Below are 21,706 nucleotides of genomic sequence, written 5' to 3'. Positions count from 1 at the left end.
TGCTGCAGTCTCTGCACTCCCAGGCTGTACAGCTCCTTTAACTCTGGTCTGGAAAGAAGCACAACATGTACTAAGCACTTCACAGAACAAAGTAAGATGTGGTTTCTGCCCCGAAGAATTTTTTTTCTGGTTTTAGGCATGATGCAACAAGTTTCCATTCTTTGCTATTGTAAATTAGTTATCCAATGAAGACATATAAAAAGAATTTGCAGTTACTTGACTTGAACCTATAGATACCATAATTTGTTAGTTAAAGCACCAGATTCTAACTGCCTTGTGATATATCTTTGATAGTAGCATGTTTCATAGAAGATGAAAATAATAAGCAAATATAGTGGTGAAATAGAACCTGGATTCATTGAGTCTGATGTGCTATGTAGAACCAGTCTGCTGGGGGTTTGGGCTGGGAAAATGTAATCTTTAGAGGTTCCATATTTTTTGTTCCATTTCTAGTCTCATCTCTTCACATACATTCCTCATAAAGTTCTCATTTGCTTGAAAATAGGGATCCAGTATTTTTGCTGGATTTACTGTGTCAAATACACCATTGCACTTCAGTCAGCACTGCACTAATACCTGCTTGCCACATACACACTTTCCAGTTCACTCTTGAGCCACAGGAACTGCTGCAGCTCTCCACAGATCTCATTCTGCACGTACCATTTTAACACAGAACTTCAGGTCCTATTAGCTTTTTTTAAGCAATTTTTGTTGACTCATAGCCTGAGTATTTTGTTTTGCTTGCTGCTTGTATTTAATTATGTTTTTCTTGTATGTAGAAAATGGGGGGTTTTATGTCTTGGGCAGTGTCTTGGGATGTTTTCTGCAGTATGTTTGTCTGGAATTTAGTGAGTGCCAAACATGCAGGTTATGAGTGTAAGTTATTGTTGGATTTGTACGTCTGTATATCAATATCAGAAATTTGTGGAAGACTTAGATAACCACAGAGGCCTCTGCAACATTCTTTGGGTTTTCATGGAATGCTGTCTGCTCAACTTGTGCACCAAGTGTGGCAACTAATGTGGAAGGTAGCAAAGCTACTGGCACCAAAGTTGTGTCTATAAAAAATACAAAGGAGGGATGCTTTCCTGGTCCTTTTCAGCAGCTCTAATGCTAAAAACCCTAAGGCTTTCTCTGATTTCTCTAGCTTTAATTTAGGTTGTTGTTGTTTTGTGTGTGGGGGTTTGGTTTTGGTTTTTTTTTTTTTTAATCCAGCATCCTTAATTTCAGTACAAAAATCTATGTAGTGTTTTGGTCTTAGGGTTCCAGCTGGCATTTCAAACTTGTATTACTAAAAATTCTTGCCTAGAAGGTAGCTAAATCTGTTTGTTCTTTTTAACAGTTCTTGTAGGGTTGATTTCAGTTGTACAGAGCTATTGTATAAACTATGCTGCTTGTATTGCCTTGAAAGTGCTTTCTCAGAAGTACCATAAAATCCCTGATGGATACAGATGTTTACAGACCTGTCCTTATACTGACCTTTGCCAGCTGAAAGTAGTAGGAAATATTTAGAAACAGCAGCACATCATGCTTAGTCTAATGTAAAAATTGTGGTAACTACATTTAATCTTTTACTAAAATGAGGAGAGAATATTGCAGTCTTCCAAACAAGATACATAATCTACTAAATCAAACTGCTGCTTTTGGAATAATGACAGGAAATTAAATGAACCTCAAGAGAAGGTAGTAACTCCCAAATGTGAGGGTTTTGACCTGCTATAGAAATCAGAAATAGCATAAGAATTCAGCGTGATTCTGATAATAATGCAATAGTTTTCTAATGCTTATGCATAGATCAGTATTCAAGTCAAGCTTATCCTCTCTCATGAGAAGATAATGCAATGTATTATTATTTTCTGTTGTCTGTCTTGTTCACTTCCTTGCAAAACAGTTGTTCGTCTGCCTTGAACAAACTCAAGTTTTGAATCCAAGAGCTTCTGATTGTGTTCTTAGTTATTATTCCATCTTGTGGTGCTTTTAACCTGTGGGGGAGGGAGAGGTGGAGAAGGGGGTGACGGTGGTGATTTAATTTTAAAAAACCCAAACCAGCCACCTGAGAGCATGCCAAAATCCACTCCTGAAGCACAAAAAGAAAACCAGTTAAAAGGAGGAATAAATTATGAAAGAAATATGTCATGAATTAAGCCCATAAAGAATGCCAGATACCATGTATAAAATGCTTTCTAAAAAGGTCAGGAAGTATTTTCATTAACCTTGAAAGAAGGTCTATTTTGTTAAACACAGTTTAAGAACATTTTCTTCCTGTTTCAATAGCACTGTTATGTAGTGCGGTTTGGCTTTTGGCTGTTGGTTCGCTGCTGTGAACTTTCTTTGTATCTTTAAATATGTGAAAAGCATTATTTAAATAAATGTTTAGGAATGGTCTTACTTCTACTGGGTTAAGTATATTTTGGAGCACACTAACTGAGCTGTTAGGAAAAGATGTATCTGAACTGTTTTACAGACTACCTAGAAGGAATTTATTCATCAGTTAGTTTGAATCATGGTAAGGAAGAGAAATCCCTTGTACTGGCTTGCACAAAGCTAAAAATCTTACATGGTTGTAGCAGGCAGTTGAAGAGCACTGCTTTCTTCCTATTATGGAAAATAGTGAGCAGCTTTTAGCAGGAGGTGTGGGTCACTCATGTAAACATAAGGAGAGCTTCACTACCAGCTCTGTGTAGTACATACACACAGCAACAAGGGGACAAAACCACACTGACTGTTGAAGGAATACAGTTTGTACTCCCCAAAATGCAGCAGCTGCTCCAGTCTAGTACAAAAGAACATTTTGAGTCTGCATTTGTTAATCTGCACACATAATCCTGGCAATCTGCCTGCCTTTATCAGCAGAGAACACACTCTGTCATCACAGTAGATGTATCATAACAAAATCTTTGTTCTTACAAAGTCTATGGAATTATGAGATTTTCTTTTCCTGAGGTTGAATGAACAAAATATCTTAAGGTCTCCATAGTATATCTATTCTTCTTGTGTGACAGTTAGGGAAATGCTGTAAATAGCCATGTATATCCATTGTTTATAGGAAGTGGTAGGTTTATATGAACAAGTAAAAAATTATCTTACCTTGCAGACATGTATCTCCAAATCAGCCAAAGCAAAATCCAGTAGAATTTGTCCTATGTAAATAAAACAAGATTGACATTAAAAGATTATCTGATAACTTGTTGAATAGTTTAAGTTGCAAATTGACTATATTAGTGCTCTGTAGAAAACTATCTAGTATAAATGTAGGTGATGTTCAGTTTTCCCTCATGTTTCAGAAGGTCATGAGGAAGGATGTATCCCAGTATATCTCTTTGCTTTCTCAAGCCATGAATCGAAGACCAGTGGAAGAATAAGTCAAGTGTGTTAGAGAGAAATCCTGCAGCTTTATGATTTTAGAATACTGGAAGAAGTTATCTTTGGCTACTGCTAGATGATTATATAAATTGTGCTAGAGATCCAAATCAGTCAGCTGTCAAGACTGATGGCATCCCTCTAAAGCTGAAATGGCAAGAGATTTTATAAGATCTAAGTTGGGTGTTTGGAATACAATTGAGAAGACACAGCAATCAATATTTATTAGTATACATAATGTGAAGTGTGTATTGAAATTGTTTTAACTGTTTGGTTTCATAAAGTGTGAGGTTAAAAATATTATGGCCTTTAGAAGGAGAAAATTACAAGAAAAGCAAAGAGAATATGTAGATATTAGGTAAGCATGTAATGGGCCAACAGATTATTTTGCATGATGCAATTATTAAATATATATAGTATGTAATATGCAATCTCATTATATAGGAACATGTTTCTTGAATATGAAATGGATGTATCTGTTACATTATTAAAGGATACTCACATATTGAAGTAAAGTGCAATAAGTGGTGTTTAGGCAACAGACCACTGCAGTAGGTGCCAATTAAGTGCTGTTGAAGGATAGATGGCATTTTCTCCCTGTTTGTCAACAGCATTTATTCAAAGGTGTAGTTACAGAAGTTGTACTACCTCACCCTCTTTTTACTGATGCTGGCCTGCTGGTGTGCAAATTATAAATTAAATGGGGTTTGGGGTAAGGGGGGCATTATTTTGCCGTATCAGCTGTCAGAAGAACCCTACCATCAGAAAGAAGTTTAAGGAAAAGGAGACTTTCTAAAATCTATTATGCGGTCAACTCCTTGATTTCTACTGTGCCTGTATGAACATGAGCAGTTTATTCCCTTCCTTTTTGCAGCAGCTCTTTTTCGTGTGGGCAGGTAACATCTCTCAGGCCCTTTGCTCCCCAAACCTTTTCTTCATTTCATGGCTTTATTTACAGGTTGTGCTGAAAACTGGACCCAGGATTCCAGCTGACCTTGTCAAGGCTTGTAGGGCACATGGCTTGTGGGGTGTTTTTGTGAGCAAGGGCCTGCAGGTGAGCCATGTGTGTGTCAGCTGCCTGTCCTGCAGTGACATTGCCTGTTTAGGTGGTGACAATCTCTAACCTCAGACTGTGCCTACTGACCAGCAATTTACTTATGTGTTCTCTCCTCCAGTGCAAAAGGTTAATACAGACTTTTTTCTGACTCTCTTCTCCGTCATATGAAGATTGATTGGGAACTGATTATACCATATGTTGCTGAAACAGGCTTTGGTGGAAAATAGCCTGCACTTGAGTTCCCTTCTTAAAGGGCACTCTGTGAGGTAATAAACGCTTGTAAAAGCTTCCTGGTCTGTTACACAGACAGAATTGTGTAAATCCCACTGGTATGTTTCTGGGGCATTGTCTTGCCAAGACAGCCAATTCACTTTGAAGCCTGGACTGAAAAATAAAGGTTAGAGTGAATTACAGGACTCTGCCAGGTTACATCCTATTACATAAAAGGAAAACAATGAAATGGACAGAAGGTTGATTGAAAGAAAATTTACTTCACAATTATAAACATTTTACTTTTTTGTTTGTTTCTTTTCCTTACCCCTGTTCTTCCCTGCTCCTAAAAGCAAAACCAAACCATCTAATGGTGCTTAGAATTCACTGTAAAGACAGCTGTGTGTATATGAGGTACCTAAAATAATGTTGTGACTACCTATAGAAAGATTGGAAATTAATCTATTCCGTAAACAGTATAATTTTGTCAGGGAAGTCTCATAACTTCTGTGTTGATAAATTCTTTATGGTAAGGTGTATCTTATAAGGTAGATATATAATTGCAAAGGATGAACTTACTCCAACTCCTGCTTTTAGCTTTTCTCTAGCAACAGGAAGAAATACAAAGAACACTTAACCTATGCAGCTGGGAAGTAAATAGCATGGTAACACTGAAGTTGATAAAGAAATATGTATACATGCTACCAAAGAACTGCTGGAGAGAAGCAAATCCTGATTCTCAAATTATGATGCATATGTATGAAAATTCTTATTTTTCCAGGTCAAAGCTTTGGGGGAAAAAAGCCCCAGTCCTCCTAAAGTACTATGTACTTTCAGCAACAGCAGCAAAAATACTCATATGCCTGTAAGCACTGAGGGATAACCTATCTGGTTTTCCCAGAACATTGGGAGCTGAGAACTTACGTAACAGGCTACATGTACCTTGGTATTATTGGCTTGTACTGCTTGTGGGAGAAGGAGAAGGCTAATACAGCCTTGCTTGTTCTAACAAGATCTAATGACTTAACACATTTATGCTCTTATCATATCTATGGCTGTAGTGTCAATTAATTTAGGTTCCTTTTCTTAAACAAACTTTAAACTTTCCTTTATTTCCTATTAGAGAAGGCAGTACCTTTCTGATTATTGTAGCTTGCCTTTTTTCAGCTAAGGTGGGACTTTCCATTCCTGTGGGACTTATTTCTCTTCTTACCCTACCAGTTTTAGAGGGGGAACTGATTACTCCTGTCATTCATCATTTTCCCACAAATTTTGCCTTTTCTTTAGCCCTGAGTGAGGAGTTTTCCTTCCAGGCCACTGGTAAAAATAGTAAGAGATGATGAGCTGATAATTCATTCATGTGGTGTTTCTTGAAAAATTCACCAATTCACTGCTGATTCTATGCTCAGGGCTGCACTATAAATCAGTTTAATGTATCCAGCATTAAGAAGTCTCTTTAATCAGAATGTATTAGTATCAAGTTAGATGCCTTACACTCATAATAAGACTTGTACTTTTCACTCTATATTTATATGTGCATTTAGAGAGTGGTTTATATTCTGTTCATGTTTAAATTGGTATGTGTTCATTTATCATACATAAACCAAGCTGCTTGTTGACTCTGAAATTATTTTACATGAGATCAGAAGAAGGATTTGGGGCATTAAAATTATTTATATTGTCTGTTGACTCTCAAAAAAAATCCATTGTTTTGTGTCTTCTAATCTTTTGGAATGTCCCCAGTGTTCTTAGACTTATTGGAAGAATAGCTCAATGTGTACAGATTACTCCTCTTTAATCCTTTTGTAGTTCTAAAAGCGTGGCGTTTTTTCCTTTCCTTGTTTGCTCTACACTGAGATGAAGATTTAGGTTAAGCATGAAATTGGCAGACTTGCAGATAATCCAAAGACCATCAAAAATTAATATATTTTCTAGAAGACTGAATTAGAACTCTCTTTTCAAAAAAGGGAAATACATGACTAGTGTGAGCTTGCAGGTCAGTATGTTAACTCCTAAAAAAATTGAGATATTTCTCTGTAGGCCAGTATTTCCCACCCTGTCCTCAGTCATCAAAGAAAGGAGCTACAAGCTGGCTTTTTAAGGCTGAAACCTTGCACAGTAGCACAAAAGCCTGTCAGCACTTAAAAAGGTGCTGTGTTTAATATAACTGCATGTATAACTGCATGTCTCTCCTCCCACTTACATCACTTTTTCCCTGTATGAAGCTCATGGTTCATATTTACTTTTAAGTAATGTAAGCTGCCATCTTGATGAGTAAATTAAGGATAAGTCATGCAAGACTGCTTTCATATTACTCTAAAATATATTCTATTTTGACCACATTGTCCCTTTTGTTGTCTTGTCCAAATAATAGTCTTCTAAATGGTGGGTTGTGTTTTTTTCCTGGTAGTTATTTTATCTGGAAAAATACTTACCATTCTTCCAGTACAACTGCTGACTAATTTTTCCTTTTAGTTTTCCTGATGGCATATACTGCTGATTTTTCATTCTTTGCATTGCTTCTGTACTTTTCCCAAATCTTCTTTGAAAAGAATTTAAAATATGATCTGAATTTTCAAGTTTAATCCTAGTTCAATGACTTTTTGGTTGTGTCTTTTGTTCTACTTAGGGATGGCCTATATCTCTCTTCAGCTGGTTATTTACTTTACAAATTCTTTCTTGTACAAGTTCTTACAAGCATATTGGAGATAGCTGCTGGACTAGAGGAGAGTGAGCCAAATTCACTCCTTTGCCAAAGGGAAGGCTGAAGTGCAGACCAAATAGCTGTGGACTCTGATGAGCTTCCTTCCTGAGGCAGCACATACTGGGAATAGTTCAAGGAGGCCTTCAGGATGCAGGTCTGAGAAAAAAATGTGAGAGAATAGAGGGTCTAGGAGAGGAGCTGGATCTTCAAGGGGACTTGGAGTGATGGCTGGGGGAGAGAGGAAGGAAGTTTCTCCAGAGGCTGGAGCTCAGAGTTCATCAATTCACAAAGCATCACTGATACAGAGCAACTTAACTTCTTCCCACTCTTCACCTTCTTGTTACTAAAAGATCATCACAGCCAAGTGCTTGGAGGTGTTTCCCCAAAGTGCTTCTGTTATTCTGTCAAAAGGACATCATCAATCTGTGACAATCCCAATAAAGCAGAGACTTCCAGATCTGTGTGTAGGCATGATGTGATAAAGCCTTATTGCTGGGAATATCTTCTTCCAGAATGGGGATCTTTTTTTTTTTCTCCCACAGTGTAACTCCCACCACTCCTCCTCTGCTTCTTGCAACAGCATCAGGATACATGGTGCTTTACAGATTAAAATAATACACTGTTAATTTGTTGGCAACTAGACATGCCATTATCTCCTACTTTTTTGTCATAATTTCTGGGAGCAAAATAATGGATTGATATTGGAGCAGGAAAATACTGAAGAAAAGTTTGGGAACAACATAGAACTTTTAATTGAACTTTTTATATTATTTAACTTCTGTACTTGCTGCTGTGAAAAAGCATGTTACTGTAGGCTTATATTTGCAGAAACTGTTTTGCATTCTTTTACATATTTCAGATGCATTTTAGAGAATGCAATTAATTGCATTTGCATAAGCAGTTTGAATATATATATATACACACAAATACACACACACACACACACACATACATATATATATATATATATATATATATATATATATATATATATAGGGTTTGAGGTGAAAGTGGAAAGCTTGGTGAGTCACTTGTTTTCCCTTGTCATGAATGTCAGAATGCAGTACATAGTGCTTAAGGCAGGGCTGCTTACTATTTCAGTGAAATATTTTTTAAATTAATCAAATGCAGGAAAAAATGCAGAGGCTGAGTGAGAAGACTATAAAACCAGGTCTATATATGTATCTCTTAATTATTTATTTATGTGAAAGAATTGTCTTTGTCTCACCTAGCAGCATGTTTTATCATAAGTATAGAGCATTATATTTGCAAATATGAATGCATTCAGTACTAGACAGTCCATTCTTTATCAGTAATTAGAAGGGAATTTAACTTGTTTCGTCCAGTGTCTTGTTGAAATACCAGGACATAACAGCAACTTTTAATGTTGGAACAGGGCAACAGAGGAATTAAAAGGTCATAATATATACACATAAAATATGAAGAGCTGAACTGGACTTCTTAAGCAAATGGTTGGTGTTTGTAATAGTTGATTTTTCTCTAAAACTGATCTGTTTAAAAACCCAATTTTTAGTACTGATATTAGTATCTATAGAAATGGAATTGAGGATATTATTAATATATTTAACTGTGCATGAAGAAAAGTTTAAAAAAATTACTGGCAGTGCCAAACACTGGAAAGCTAGGAAAAGCCAAAGTGGCATCTTCATTTGCAGTCTTGGAACTCTGGCAAAAGCATGGCATTAGTCTCTAAATGTGACAAGCTGTCTTGTTCATATCTCAAAGGGATAATGCTGTTTGAATGACTGATTCATTCTCATTAAGGCCGGTTGCAAACATCATTTGCTGTGTATTCAAAGCCGCTCTGACATGTCATTCCTATAGACATATTGGTGTGTAAACGTGGGTATGTAAACAAACGTGAGAGTTACTGAGCCAGACCTACAAGAAGGGAAATGAGACATTTAGAATGTAGAGTTAAGATGAAGACAGCATTCAAAATAGCTTCTATAGTCAGTCATTGATAAAGCTCACATTGCCAAAAGAATCTGCAATTTATGTAAAGACTATCCCAGTATAGTCAGTTAGAGATTAATTAAAAAGTCATTGCAAAGGTCATGTTAATCAGTGATAGAAGTATTTTAAGGAGTAAAATTTTGAAGAATCACTATTACCATGCCCTTTATTTTGCACCATTTCATCATTGTAGCTTTCAGGTATTCACATTCTCTGATCAGAGAGAGACATAATTCTCTTTCCCAGGATTTTTCCTGGGGAAGGCAGTGAGAACCTCAGAGAAGAAGAGAAAACAATTCTTATCTCTACTCGCTATTCCTGTTGTTTGGCATATGTGGAATGTCTTATGGAGATTGTTTACTGAGAGTGATTTGTTAATTGGACAGGGTTGTTTGGATTGATTGGCCAATTGGGTCAAAGCTGTGTCCTGACTGTCTCCAGGGTTTTTCAGTAGTATCTCTTCAGTATAGTTATAGTATTAGTGTGATATAATATAGCTTAATAAAGCATTTGTTCAGCCTCCTGAATCATGGAGTCAGAGCACTGAGTTATTCCCTGGCTGGAGGTGCCCTGCATTAATAAGGTAGGTCAGTGTGGCTCTGCAATGGGGGTCTGAGCAGCCCCCTCTCTTCTCAGGGCTTCCTGCTGCAGCCTGTCCCAGCACACAGCTCACGGTCCCACTGTGCTGCTCAGCCTGCCTGAGGCATGGAGCTGAGAGCACCTTTCCTGCTGGGGGGCTGCACATCCTGCATGGCACAAAGGAGTTACAGGCTCTAATGAAAGGAAAGAAGTGAGGGATGTTCATGTTCCTCTTGTCTTTAGTAGCTGCTCTAGTTGAGCCTCTCTGTGCTTCTTTGGACGTGCAAAACTGATTTTGTTTTGTCTTGGCTTTTCTTCAGTATGGGCAACTTGTATTAAGCATTTACTTTGGTTTAGATTTGTTAATACCTTTTGAACTATCCAAATGATGTAGCAAGTATTACACCATACACTCTTTGATGGTTAGTATTTGTTTTGCATTCAAGTGGAAAGAGGATGAATGGGAAGAGTTCCAGACACTACAGAAAGTATGAGTACTAATGTGAATATTCTTGACAGTTTATCCTAATAGTTTTTGTATTTATCCTTTTTCTTTGCAGCAATGTGAACATATAAAATTGTCTTTCTGAAGTAAAACTTTGTTTAAGTGAGGATTGCAGGTGCATGTGTGATTGTTTTCCATCAATAACTATAAGATTGTGAAGAAGTTCTTCACTCATGAGATACCCCAGATCTATACCCACACTTTTAATCTGTTGTGGGGTAATAAAATAATGAATTAAATCAATATATCCTCTGCAGCATTATATACACAGAGTACACATTATTTACTGGAATCTAAAATACCACAGAGCCATCTGTTCAGGGAGAAACCATGTGTACATTCTCCTGTAGGCTTGGCATTCTTCTGGCCTGGGTTCATTCTTGGGCTTTTATAGTACCTCTTGTCTTGCTTGATGTGTGTCCATATGTATCCAACACAGAACTTGAAATAATCATAATTTGGAATACGTCTGAAAATAGCAACTGTTCTAAGTATGAATAATTAACATTTCTAAGCAAACCCTAAATTATCTTAACTATGTTTTGAAGTACATTTTAAAATATTGACAAATTTTCCTGTTTACTATAAAGTTCTGCATGGTCTTTCATATCTTTAATGTACATGGTAAGAATTTACGTTGGCAAAATTGCTTACTGATTTGTGCTTGTCATATGTCTGGATGATCAGGTAGATACTGAAATGTATCCTGCCTGTTAGCTGTGACCAATAGTACAGGTCCTGTGATACTTCTTCAGTGAGAACTGCATACAGCTTTTCTAATAGTGCCCATTCCATCTTGTTCTATCACAGTATTGATTTTTTTTCTTTTTCAAATACTACAGATTGACTTGCCTATGCAGACAGCCAGCTTTTTATGTTTGATTAAAATTTTCCTTTGAGTATTTTAGGTAACATAAGTTACAGATACTGCCTGCAATTCTGAAATAACACACTTGAAGCCAATGATTTTAAATTGATTGCTGAAACGTCCCATAATGTGTCTCTCATGTAGTTCAGCCAAGTTTCTCAGTAATTGTCCTTTCCCATTTACGGATTATGGGATTTCAGAGTTTGGATGCTTGAAAAGAAAGAACAGATGTCAGGCAATTTCTAATTTTAATGAGAAGGAGGTTTGGAAAAAACCCAAACAACCCACAGCCATGAAACACAGAGCAAAATAAGGCATTTAGAAATTAAGAAAAAAATGGAAAACAACAATTTCCACTTTTCTTTGCTTTACTCAGTCCAGTCAGAAAAACCATCAATTAAGTCCTTGCAGCAGTACCTCTCCAGGGATTTTGGCCTGGCTTGATGTCATTCCTCAATGCTTATACCAGCTTCTTTTCTACCTCATCAAAAAAAAACCCTGTTTTCAGTTCCTCCAAATGTTCAACAGCCAGACTGCCCAGCAGAGATATTTGTTCAGTGGTTTTACACTTTTGGCTGATGAAACAATGCTGAGAATCAATGGAACTGCCTGAATCTTGCGTGGCACTGTGAGTACTATCCATGTTTACAGCCCGTGGTGTCTGAATCCATTGTTTAAGGACAGCTATAAAATACTTCCCAGCTCCTCCCCTCCGTTCATCTTCTCCCTTCTTTCCAATTAACAAGGTGAGGTTCATGTATGGGGCTCACTGCCTTTGCCAAAGGAAAGGTTTCATCTTCTGAGGGGCTTGTGTGGTTTCTGGCCAGCATGCAATGACATATCTTGTGCTTGTAGCACAAGGTTTCAAATAATACTTTTGGTATTTATTGGTATTCTTGTAAGCAATCTAGTTATTGCCCTCTTAAGTAATTATGTGGAAAATAAAAGGATAGGAGTTAGCAGTTTTCCCATTTCTGCCTTGTGATTTTCTCTTCAGCTGGTTTCTCCGTTTTGTTTCATTTATCACCGTGCCCTTTTTCTCAGCTTGCCTTAGTTGGGGAGAATAGGGGGAGGGATATTTTGCCTAAGAAAATGGTTGTTTACTACAATGTGATTAAGTTACTGCTGCAGCTGACTTCACTGTTTCAAGAGCTACTAATTATGCAACACGTCCTGGAATAATAACATTATAAACCAAAAATGCATGAGGAATGAGAACATGATCGTGTGGTTTATTGTTTTAATCTTTAAAAAGACTAATGAACTGGCAGTTATTTCATTACCAACAAGAGGTGGAGGAAGGAGACTTGCCAATTCATTTCCATGCCCTGAAAAGTGCTGGTTCACAAACAGATACTTGTGAAGGATGAGAGTGGGCACTGTTTTACCTTGCTCACCAGTAGTTAACTAAGAAGTAGCCTCTAGTTCACAGTGGTCTCCTGTTCTATATTAATCCTTTAGGTAAAGCATTTTAATATTTTCTGTGCATAGGCTACAAGTTTATTTCCTATTTCATTTTTCAAAAGAAAGTTTTCTTTAAGAAATTGTACCTGAAGTTGATATCATATTGATAACCACTTTTCATGCCTTTACCAAAGTAACTTCCAAGAAAAGCTTTAGTTACTATGTCATCAACTTTCCCAATTCTGTGAAGCACTGATAGAAAGACAATCCCCTGCCTTATTAGTATGCTGCTTGAATTCCAGATTTGTTTTTTAAGTAGTGATAGTTGGCAAGTGCAGTCCTTCTTGTAGGTATGCTGTCCTCAGCACAGCTCTTTCCTGGGTACCAATCTGCTCCTGTTGGTCTGCAGCAGTTCCTGATGCAGACAGAGCCTGGGTATGACCCTGTGCTTAGCAGAAGCTTATGTGATGGAGACTACTGCCAGATGTCCTGCAAAAATCTGCTGCAGGAGATGAAGTGGACATCCTCGGTCCAAGTAATCTATTAAAAAGGATTATTGCTACTGCATGATCTCTATGAGGGCACACAGATTGCTCTTTCTTAAGAATAAAGTGTATTCCTTAGTACAGTTGCTTTGAACAATGAAAGAACAGATCTCAAATTTTACAGTAAAGCAATTGTTTTACCCCTGTGTGGGCATATGTAAGAGTCTTTCTCTGAAGAACCCATACTCTACTTCAGAGGTCCAAGATCTGTCCTAAAGTTTGGTGTTTAGTCCAGATTAACCAAATGGAAACACTTTTGAATATGTTTCTTGAAACAACCATGAAGTACCTTTCCTACTTCTGCTATAACATCACTGTAGGCCATATCCTTGTTTAGCAACCACTATTGTGGCTGGCCTGTCCTAATCCTTTAATAAGTAGATGAAAAAATGTTGGTCAGCTGTCTGATTTAGTAATGCTATTAGTCAGCAGCTTGTCACTTGCAAGGTTTTACTACATTAACAGCCGTAGAGAAACAGATTTCTTGTGATCAGTATAATTTTGTGTGTCTGTTTTAATTATTTAACACTGCTGATAGGATTCATTTCAAGTAGAAGACTAGGAAATTTCTATTTAACTTGGCTATTATTTTAGCAGAAAATTTTTGTCCAGGTCAATTTCCCTCTCATGTCTTACTGTGCTGTGTTATGGTCTATAAATGTGGTATTCCTAAAAGCCTTTGAAGAAAAGGCCAAATAACTCCTATCCTTAATGTAATTGCCATTACAGTAATGAATGTGATGACCTTGTTTCTCTGCCCTTGTATGGTTAATAAAGAAACAGCAAGGAAATTATCAGGAGCCTGTTCATATGCAAATGCAGGAAGATTTCATATTAAGTTCTCACATAAAAATGGAAACTAGTTTTCTTCTTTTTGAAGATAGCATGTTGAAATGAACATACATGTTTTGATTTCTTAAGCCAGTATTTTGCTAGATTGCCAAATAAAGCTAAGCCTAACAAAGATTTTCATGTTTAAAATAGAGTTTTGTATATCAGCAATTTAACAAAAACCACAGAAGCTTTTTGAAGGTTCTTCAGCAGCACTTTTGTAAAAATACGGTGATATTTGACATGTGAGAAAATGGAGCTGTCCCTAGGTCTTGGATGCTTACATGTCAGAGGCATTAGCTTCAATACTACATTTTTTTTCTGTATCTAAGGTGCTGAATAATACACATTTCCTCCATACGTTATAAAAATACAAATTTGGACCAAGAAGGATAGTAACTCTCAAAAACAAAGATGGTTTTTGCAACAAAACACCCCAAATATCTTTTTTATAACTGAAGTTGTTCTTAAAATGCCTTCCTGGAGAATTGAAGTCTGTATTCCCAGTTTTATATTGTGACAAGTGTCTCACACAAGTCCCAGCTGGGAGGCACATTTCCTGAGGAAACTGAGTAGAATATAGCAGTTAAAAACATACCCTGGCAGGCCAGCCCCAGAACTGTGTGGAATTCAGTTGGAGATTTCCATTGATAATTTTTCCCTATTTTGATCCTCATTTCGTTTGAGAAATGAGGGAAGAACCCCAGATAACCTCATCTCCTCTCCTGTAGAAAAGCAGTATTTTTTTGTTTACCTTTTCTACAAACATGATATTGAGAGTTGAGTTTCTGAAACAAATTAATTGAACAAACCAGTGAATTGTACTATTCATCACTGCAATTAAAGCATCATTAGTACTCTATGCAGAAAAGCTCATTATTACCATTCAGTTCATCAGAAACCAATGCTGTAGATTTGTTAAATGTTGAGAATTATGTGAAATATCATGCTCTGTATTAATTTAGGTGTTTTTTTTAGTAAATTACTATTGTAATATCTATAGTTGATTGCATGCCTTTTATCAAATGGGCATTTTACATTCATTCAAGTCTCTAAAACTTCTAAAGATTGTGAGATAAGCAGTGTGAGTAACTAAGTAGTTTGATCCAAAAAAAAAAAAAAAAAAAAAGGCAAAACTGAAATGCAGGTAAGTCAGAAAGCATGTGATATCAGTTACCTGGCCTCAAAAAGCTGCCATTCAGAACTGGCTGCCAATATTTAACTGTCAAACTGATGAACTGGAAGTGTGTGCTGGAAAGTTTCAGAAGTAGTCTGCTCTGACCCCAGACTGAGCTGTGGCTCAGGGAGGCTTTGTCAGTGGGGCCTGCAGGATGCTGAGGCTCAGTGCCTCATGCACTGGAGAAGACATCCCTGTTTCCTTTTCCAGTCTCATCTCCATGGATTAATGCCTCAGCCCTACACATCAATTTTATTTTGGGACCTCTGCCTCTTTTTCTCTTTGCCGAACTTCCCCTCTTATGTACTTCTATACAATAGAACCCAACCTGTCACCCAACCCTGAACTCTTCACCCCAAGTTCTGTAGAAATCTGCCTTGTCTTGCCACTGCTCCTCCTTGTCCATGAGGAAGTGGTAGTTCTCCAGCACTCCTAAGGCTGGGTTCCTTCAGCAGATGTTCTAAGATGAATATGCTTTGATGCTTCCTGGTGATAAGTGCCTATGCAGGTGTTAGCTGAGCTGCCAGAGAAGTTAAACCAGTGGTTTTAATGTCATTCCTATGCAGGTATGTGTGAGTCAGGGAGAGGGAACTACTTTTTTTTGATATATGGATAAGACGAACCCTGTTTTTCTTTTTCCCACTCCTGTGTTCTTCAAAGAGTAGTGGAGCTTGCTTGAAAATAAGAAATTCAGATTATATTTAATACAATTAATACAGTACAATTGTTCTTGGTTTGAACCAGCATAAGAGCAAGGAGACAATGCACATAAGTAATTTTTGTAAGAGATTTTTGAGTTGTTTTATCTGGACAGGATCTGACAATATGTTCTAGAATAATCTTGAATTATCTGCCAAGACAAAGTCGTCTGGGAAATTTGAGTCTCTTGCTATTTACTTGTTGAAATGTTTATAACTGTCTTACCAGTTATCCTGTGTTACTTTCTTACTTTTATAAACTAGCTAACTACCAGGATTTATCTTTAAAACTTGGAGTTCTTAGCATAAAGACACTGCAGTGCCTTTATGGTTTTTAGCATTAGGCACTTGGTTCTCCCAGTAAATAAGAACAGGCAGCTTGCAATTGCTAAGTATATGTAAAAAAATTCAAAGTAGGTCATGTGAAACTATAAAATAAGTCAAAATTCAAATAATGAGATGAACACCATTTGCTGGTTCTTGATTCCAGTGTGTGTTGTGCAGGTACTTTGTTTCACTGTGTCCTGGAGTAGGTCAAAGTCTTGCTTGGTTATGTCATTTAGAAAATCTGGGAATCTCTGTTAGGTATTGAGTTAGTAAATCAAATTATGAAGCTCCCTAACGAGCATTATGAGGAAACATTAGGTCAAGCTTGTAAGTGCTATCAAAATGCTTAACACAGCCAATATCTGTACATGAGAAATCCTTTTTATAGAAGTGAATTATGTTTCCTGTGCCAGACGTGTATAGTCAGCCCAACAATGATTTCTTAATATATATGTTCATAAAATAGGTTACTAAATTTAAAAAGTTAACCAAATAGAGAAGGCTATAAAAATACTGAAAGCAGAAACCATTCCTTCTGCGTTGCTGAACCTGTCTCAAGGTGCTTAGCATGACTCAGTAATGCCTGTTCTTGCTGAGTAAGCATCCTGTGAGAGTTAAGCCCTTGTTCTTCGTGGCAATGCAGCAAGGAGGTAATTCAGCATGATCATTCCCTTGCAGGACAAGACTAACTAGACAGTTGGGCTTATTTTAGTGTTGTGCTAAGTATAAGTACTGTGTGAGGCTAGAGAAGAATTGCATCCAAAAATCATCCAACAGAGCAAAACTGACTTCTTCAGGGGACTTTTATTACAAGAAAAATCTCCAGGAAAGAGTGAATTAATTATTTATTTCTGTTTAACATGAGGGCAACGATTATATCCTCTGTTTTCTTTCTTCTCCTTTCTTCAAGTATTGTAGTGGGAAATGGGTTTGTCTATACTTTCCCTAAAGAAGGAGTTCAAAAGGGAGCTCCTGACCTCAGTATCATTTAATGGAATACAAGAAATATCCTTAGTAGCAGGTAACAATGGAGGAGCTGTCTGTAATTTGTGGTATTTATCCCTAAGTTATCTGTGTGTACAGTATCATATACACCTTTTGCTTAGTGCACTTTTTAATGAAGTTGTTTTCAGTTCTTCAATGGAGGTAAAAAAAGCTCTCTAATCAAATGTTAAGCAGACAGGAAAGCATTAGCAGCCATGCTCAGAATAATTTTTCTTCTGCAGTTCAGTAAGCTTCTTATTGAACTATTTAGCAGTAGAATGAAAAGCTGTGGAACCTACATTACAGGGCAGAAACTAACCAGTAATTACATGAGATTGTTAAGATTAGTAACTTAAAACTCTTGTGTTCTTTGCAGGCTGTAGCTGGGGAAGACAAAAGAACATTTGTGTCTTAGAAAATAAAATACTTCTAAGAATCTAGCATTTTGTATTTTTTAATATATTTTTGTGTTCTATTTAAGGCTTTATTACTTTGCACCATTGTAGTGAAGCAATCAAATTGGCTTAAACCAAATCTCTGCATAACACTTATGGGAAAAGTGTATTATTTCCTGTGTTGTTCAGTGCTGTTGTGTTGATCTTGATTTATTTTAAAATGTATTTGTCTAATGGTTTTGTATAATTTTATGTTACCATGGGGGGGGTGTTAAAATAATTTTTCTTTTTTGGAATTGTACATCTTTATTTATTCCTTGCTGCAATTCTGTATGTGGGAGGTATGTGACAGCACGAAAATCCTGCCTGGGTTTTTTAGGCTATCTGAATGGTGCCACCTCAGAAAAAATACCAAAATTAAATGTACTGCCTGCATGTCAGTTGTCAGCTGCTCCTGGGCACTTCTTCAGGTGCTGAGTCCAGGTTGGTCTGGAGAAAGAAGATGTTGCTGAGCGGCTGTTCCTGGTTTCTGCCCAGCTCAAAGTGGTTTCTGGCTCTCCCTCAGATATAAAATGTTGCTTCCTTGCATAATTCACTCATAACAGCAGGTCTAGGAAAAAAAATCAGAACATTATTACTATCAACAGAATTTCTTAAAACTTGGGATTTTTCACTGAACTTCAGCAGTTATGTTGACAAAACCTGTATTTGGAAGAGTAGGAGGCTATTTTTATAGTGCAGTTTTTAGTTTACTCTTTCTTATTGAGCACAGTAATGATGATATGTAAAAGAATGCAGCTCATCTGCTCTTCCCAGAATAAATGGAAGAAAACCAGTAGGGCTTTATGTGCAATTAAATAGTTTTCTTGGTTATTTTTGTAATTCCTTTTAAAAAAACTCAGCAAACAAACCAAACTAAACAAACAGCTATTTTAGATATAAATTATTCTATATGTTTATTTGGTTCCTTGGAATATTCTAGGGGAATAAATCCATATATGTCACTAGTTTTACATATTTCCATTAGTAAGGAAACAATTTATAAAATCAAAAGTTTGATTTTTGCTAGCTTAAAAAAGTGGCAATTCATTGTTTGTTTCTCAGGATAATATTCATTCTTCTTTTCATTATTTACTGGTTTTTAAAAGTCTTCTGAGTGTCCTGCCTGGATTATAAACAAAATAACTTGGAGTCACCTCAGAGACTGAAGATGCTTGTATTTGATTGCTTGTATGCAAGCAATAAAGATTGTGACATGGATCTAGGCAGTGTTGGTAAAAGTTTATTACACTTAGTTTTGATAGTACAAATTATTATCTAAGGTCATTCTTCCCTCTGTTTGTTTAAGTAGTTTGCACTTCATTAATCATTCACTAGAAGCATGAAAATGAGACTCAGTTAACTAATTGTAAATAACTTACTTTTTATAAAGTATTGAGCATATTGTCAGTTCTAGCAACAATTCAGTGGCTTTCTCTCTCCACTGGCAATCTACTTTGTAGGATTGTGTTTTCCGGAGAAGCTGATGATCCAGCATGGGAGGTGCAGGCTACTAAGTTCCCTCTGGGGAGTTCAGTGGTGGTTTTTCTTTTTCTTTTAATAGTCAGAGCACTACTTATGGATCAACAGCTGGGCAGGAAGATGCTGCTTTCACACCTCTGGGAGCTTCCTTGGTTGTCAGACCTCATATGGAAGGCAGTGTCCTTCCCACAGGCAGGGAGTAAAGGGTGGAAAGAATTCCCTTGTGCAGCAGGCAGTGTGATCAGCCTCGATGACTCCTAGCAGTAGCATTCTCTATGGGGCCACTCTTATATCTGGCTGGAAAACACACTTCTGTGCACTACCTCCTCTTAAAAAGCAAATCCAGTATTTTAATGTCTCCTTTTTATTTTGGGGGGAAGGCTCTGAAAACAGTCTGAAAATAGCACAAGGTTTTTAACCCAGGTGCCACTCAGACTAGGCAAGATGTAGCAAGGAAAGATTATTAGAGCAGTGACCCCAGGTGTCAGAGATGATCCAAATCTTCCCTTTGCTGTGTGTTGCATGTGCTAAACTGCCTTTCTCACCAATCTGCTGGGAGCTCCTACCAGAACTGCATGGGTTTCTATGGCTGTCCCAGGCTCTGCAATCCCCCACAAGGATTTGGGGGGTTGTACTCACAGTTTATGTGATATTTGATTTGGACCTCCCTCTGCACTGCACTGCTGGGCCAGCAGAGTGGCTCGTGCATCCCTGTAGAGCATTGCTGCTCTGCACACTGGGCTGCAGGCTCCTCATGAGGCTGCACACGGGCAATACCCTTCCCCTTCTGAAGTACTTTAAATGGCAAGATTCAGCTGCCTAGCACTTTCCCTCATTCACCTTGGAGCTTGTATCAGTGTTTGTCCATAAAGGGCTGTAGGTAATCTCCTAAGGCATAATAACTAAGGCATATTCAAACTGAGTCCATCGGTGGTGGCTCCTTGCCCAGCTGTGCTGCTGCTGCTGCTGGGAGCAGAGATGGACTCTGGCAGACAGGACTTTCAGGCCATACCCAGGGTCCAAGCTTGTTGGCTGTCAGCTTCAGTTTTGTGAATGTTTTATAAGTGTGGTTTGCCTTCTTTGTGAAACAAAGCAACTTAACTGCTTAAAAAAAAAGCAGTACATGCTGCTGCCTACTTCTGAGGTCAGCATGATCACTTTCACTGATGACACAAACACTAGGAGCAGCACAGAGTCTGGATCTGTTCCTTTTCCTGCTGGGAATTCTGGAATAAGTGATGTGCATGAGCTACCTTAACTGTGATGATTAGACAGCATATTACTGTGTGACTCATGTTTTTCATTGCTGTTACCATGGTTGTTACAGCTACCTTGTGAGTAGTTTATATGAATATTTTTTCAAGTATTGAAGTGGTGGTGTTAACAAGTGTTGGGGATCTTTGTGAGCTGTGTTTAAAGACAGTGTTTTAAAAATACTGTCTTTGGAAATTGTTCTGATCCATGGGAAATCTTGCTTAATACTTAGAAAGCTGTTTCTGTTTTTCTTATCATGAAGCAGAAGGAAATGTGTTTAGCTGCAGGCACTGCCTCTACAAGCCACCATCATTTTGTTATTCAGTCACAAGAATCTAATGTAAATCCTTGTTATCCTGATTTTTTTTGTTGTTGTTACTGTGTTGGGTTTGTGGGGAGGGGGGGAAATTCTTTGATGATTTTGAACTATTACAAACTGTGAAATAGCCATTGTCTTTCAATATATAACACCAGAAGAAATGTACCTCCCCTTTTATACAGAAGATGTATTTTAAACCTAGTTGAGTGCCTATAACTGTGGCACCTTCCTTACATCTGCATAACATAAGTAGTTTACTTGAATAAAAATAGATGTTTTTCTACCATTTTGTTGGTTTTTTACTAAAGATTACTATAATCACATCTTCTTCCTGGATTAGGACTTTAAATATAGATGAACTTTCACATATTAATGCAGCATTTTCATGACAATGAAGATCATTTAGCAATGCCCAAGTTCCAGCTTTTATTTCCAGTACAAATAACATTGATCAGACAGGGGGGTTTGGTTTTGCTGTGGTGACAAATTTAAAAGATCTCTTTAGCTCTCTTAAAAATGATGTGATGTTTGAATCATTCATTAAACTTGCTTATCCTGTTCACTTTTAATTCTTTAAATTTGGTGGGGTTTTTTTTACAGAATTTATTTTAATTTGCAATTTAATCTGTGTTCCCAAGTCTGTTATATTTGTTTTCATTTGCTTTTCATTTAAAACTGACAACCAGACAGAATACATATATCATTCACAGTTTTGGTCTTTCCATGTATGTGGCTATGTTCAGAAGCAGTACATAAGAAAGATCTGTTGATTTGCAAACCAATCAGTGTTGGTGTTTGTCACTGCAGAGTGCTCACCTGGCCATGATCGACACGCTCATGATGGCTTACACTGTGGAGATGATCAGCGTCGAGAAAGTCATCGCGTGCACTCAGCAGTACTCAACTTTCTTCCAAGCTACAGAGGTACCCTATGACATCGAGGATGCTGTCATGTACTGGATAAACAAGGTAGGAGTGCTGGAAAAGCAAG

General features: G+C 37.3%; 1 protein-coding gene across 4 annotated transcripts in view; it reads left to right on the top strand.

The window, feature by feature from the left end:
- The window catches only part of CAMSAP2 (calmodulin regulated spectrin associated protein family member 2), a 78,720-nt gene that overhangs the window by 17,525 nt on the left and 39,489 nt on the right, over positions 1-21,706 (top strand). For all 4 annotated transcript variants that reach the window (XM_018912088.3, XM_009088472.4, XM_018912087.3 and 1 more), the window contains exon 3: positions 21,523-21,684. In XM_018912088.3, coding sequence (XP_018767633.3) covers positions 21,523-21,684 — 162 coding nt within the window. The remainder of the gene's footprint in view (positions 1-21,522; positions 21,685-21,706) is intronic.

This window comes from Serinus canaria, chromosome 8 (genome assembly GCF_022539315.1).
Source record: "Serinus canaria isolate serCan28SL12 chromosome 8, serCan2020, whole genome shotgun sequence".
Lineage (NCBI taxonomy): Eukaryota > Metazoa > Chordata > Aves > Passeriformes > Fringillidae > Serinus > Serinus canaria.
The sequence above is the reverse complement of the archived record's forward strand: the minus strand, read 5'-3'. Positions and strand labels throughout refer to the sequence as shown.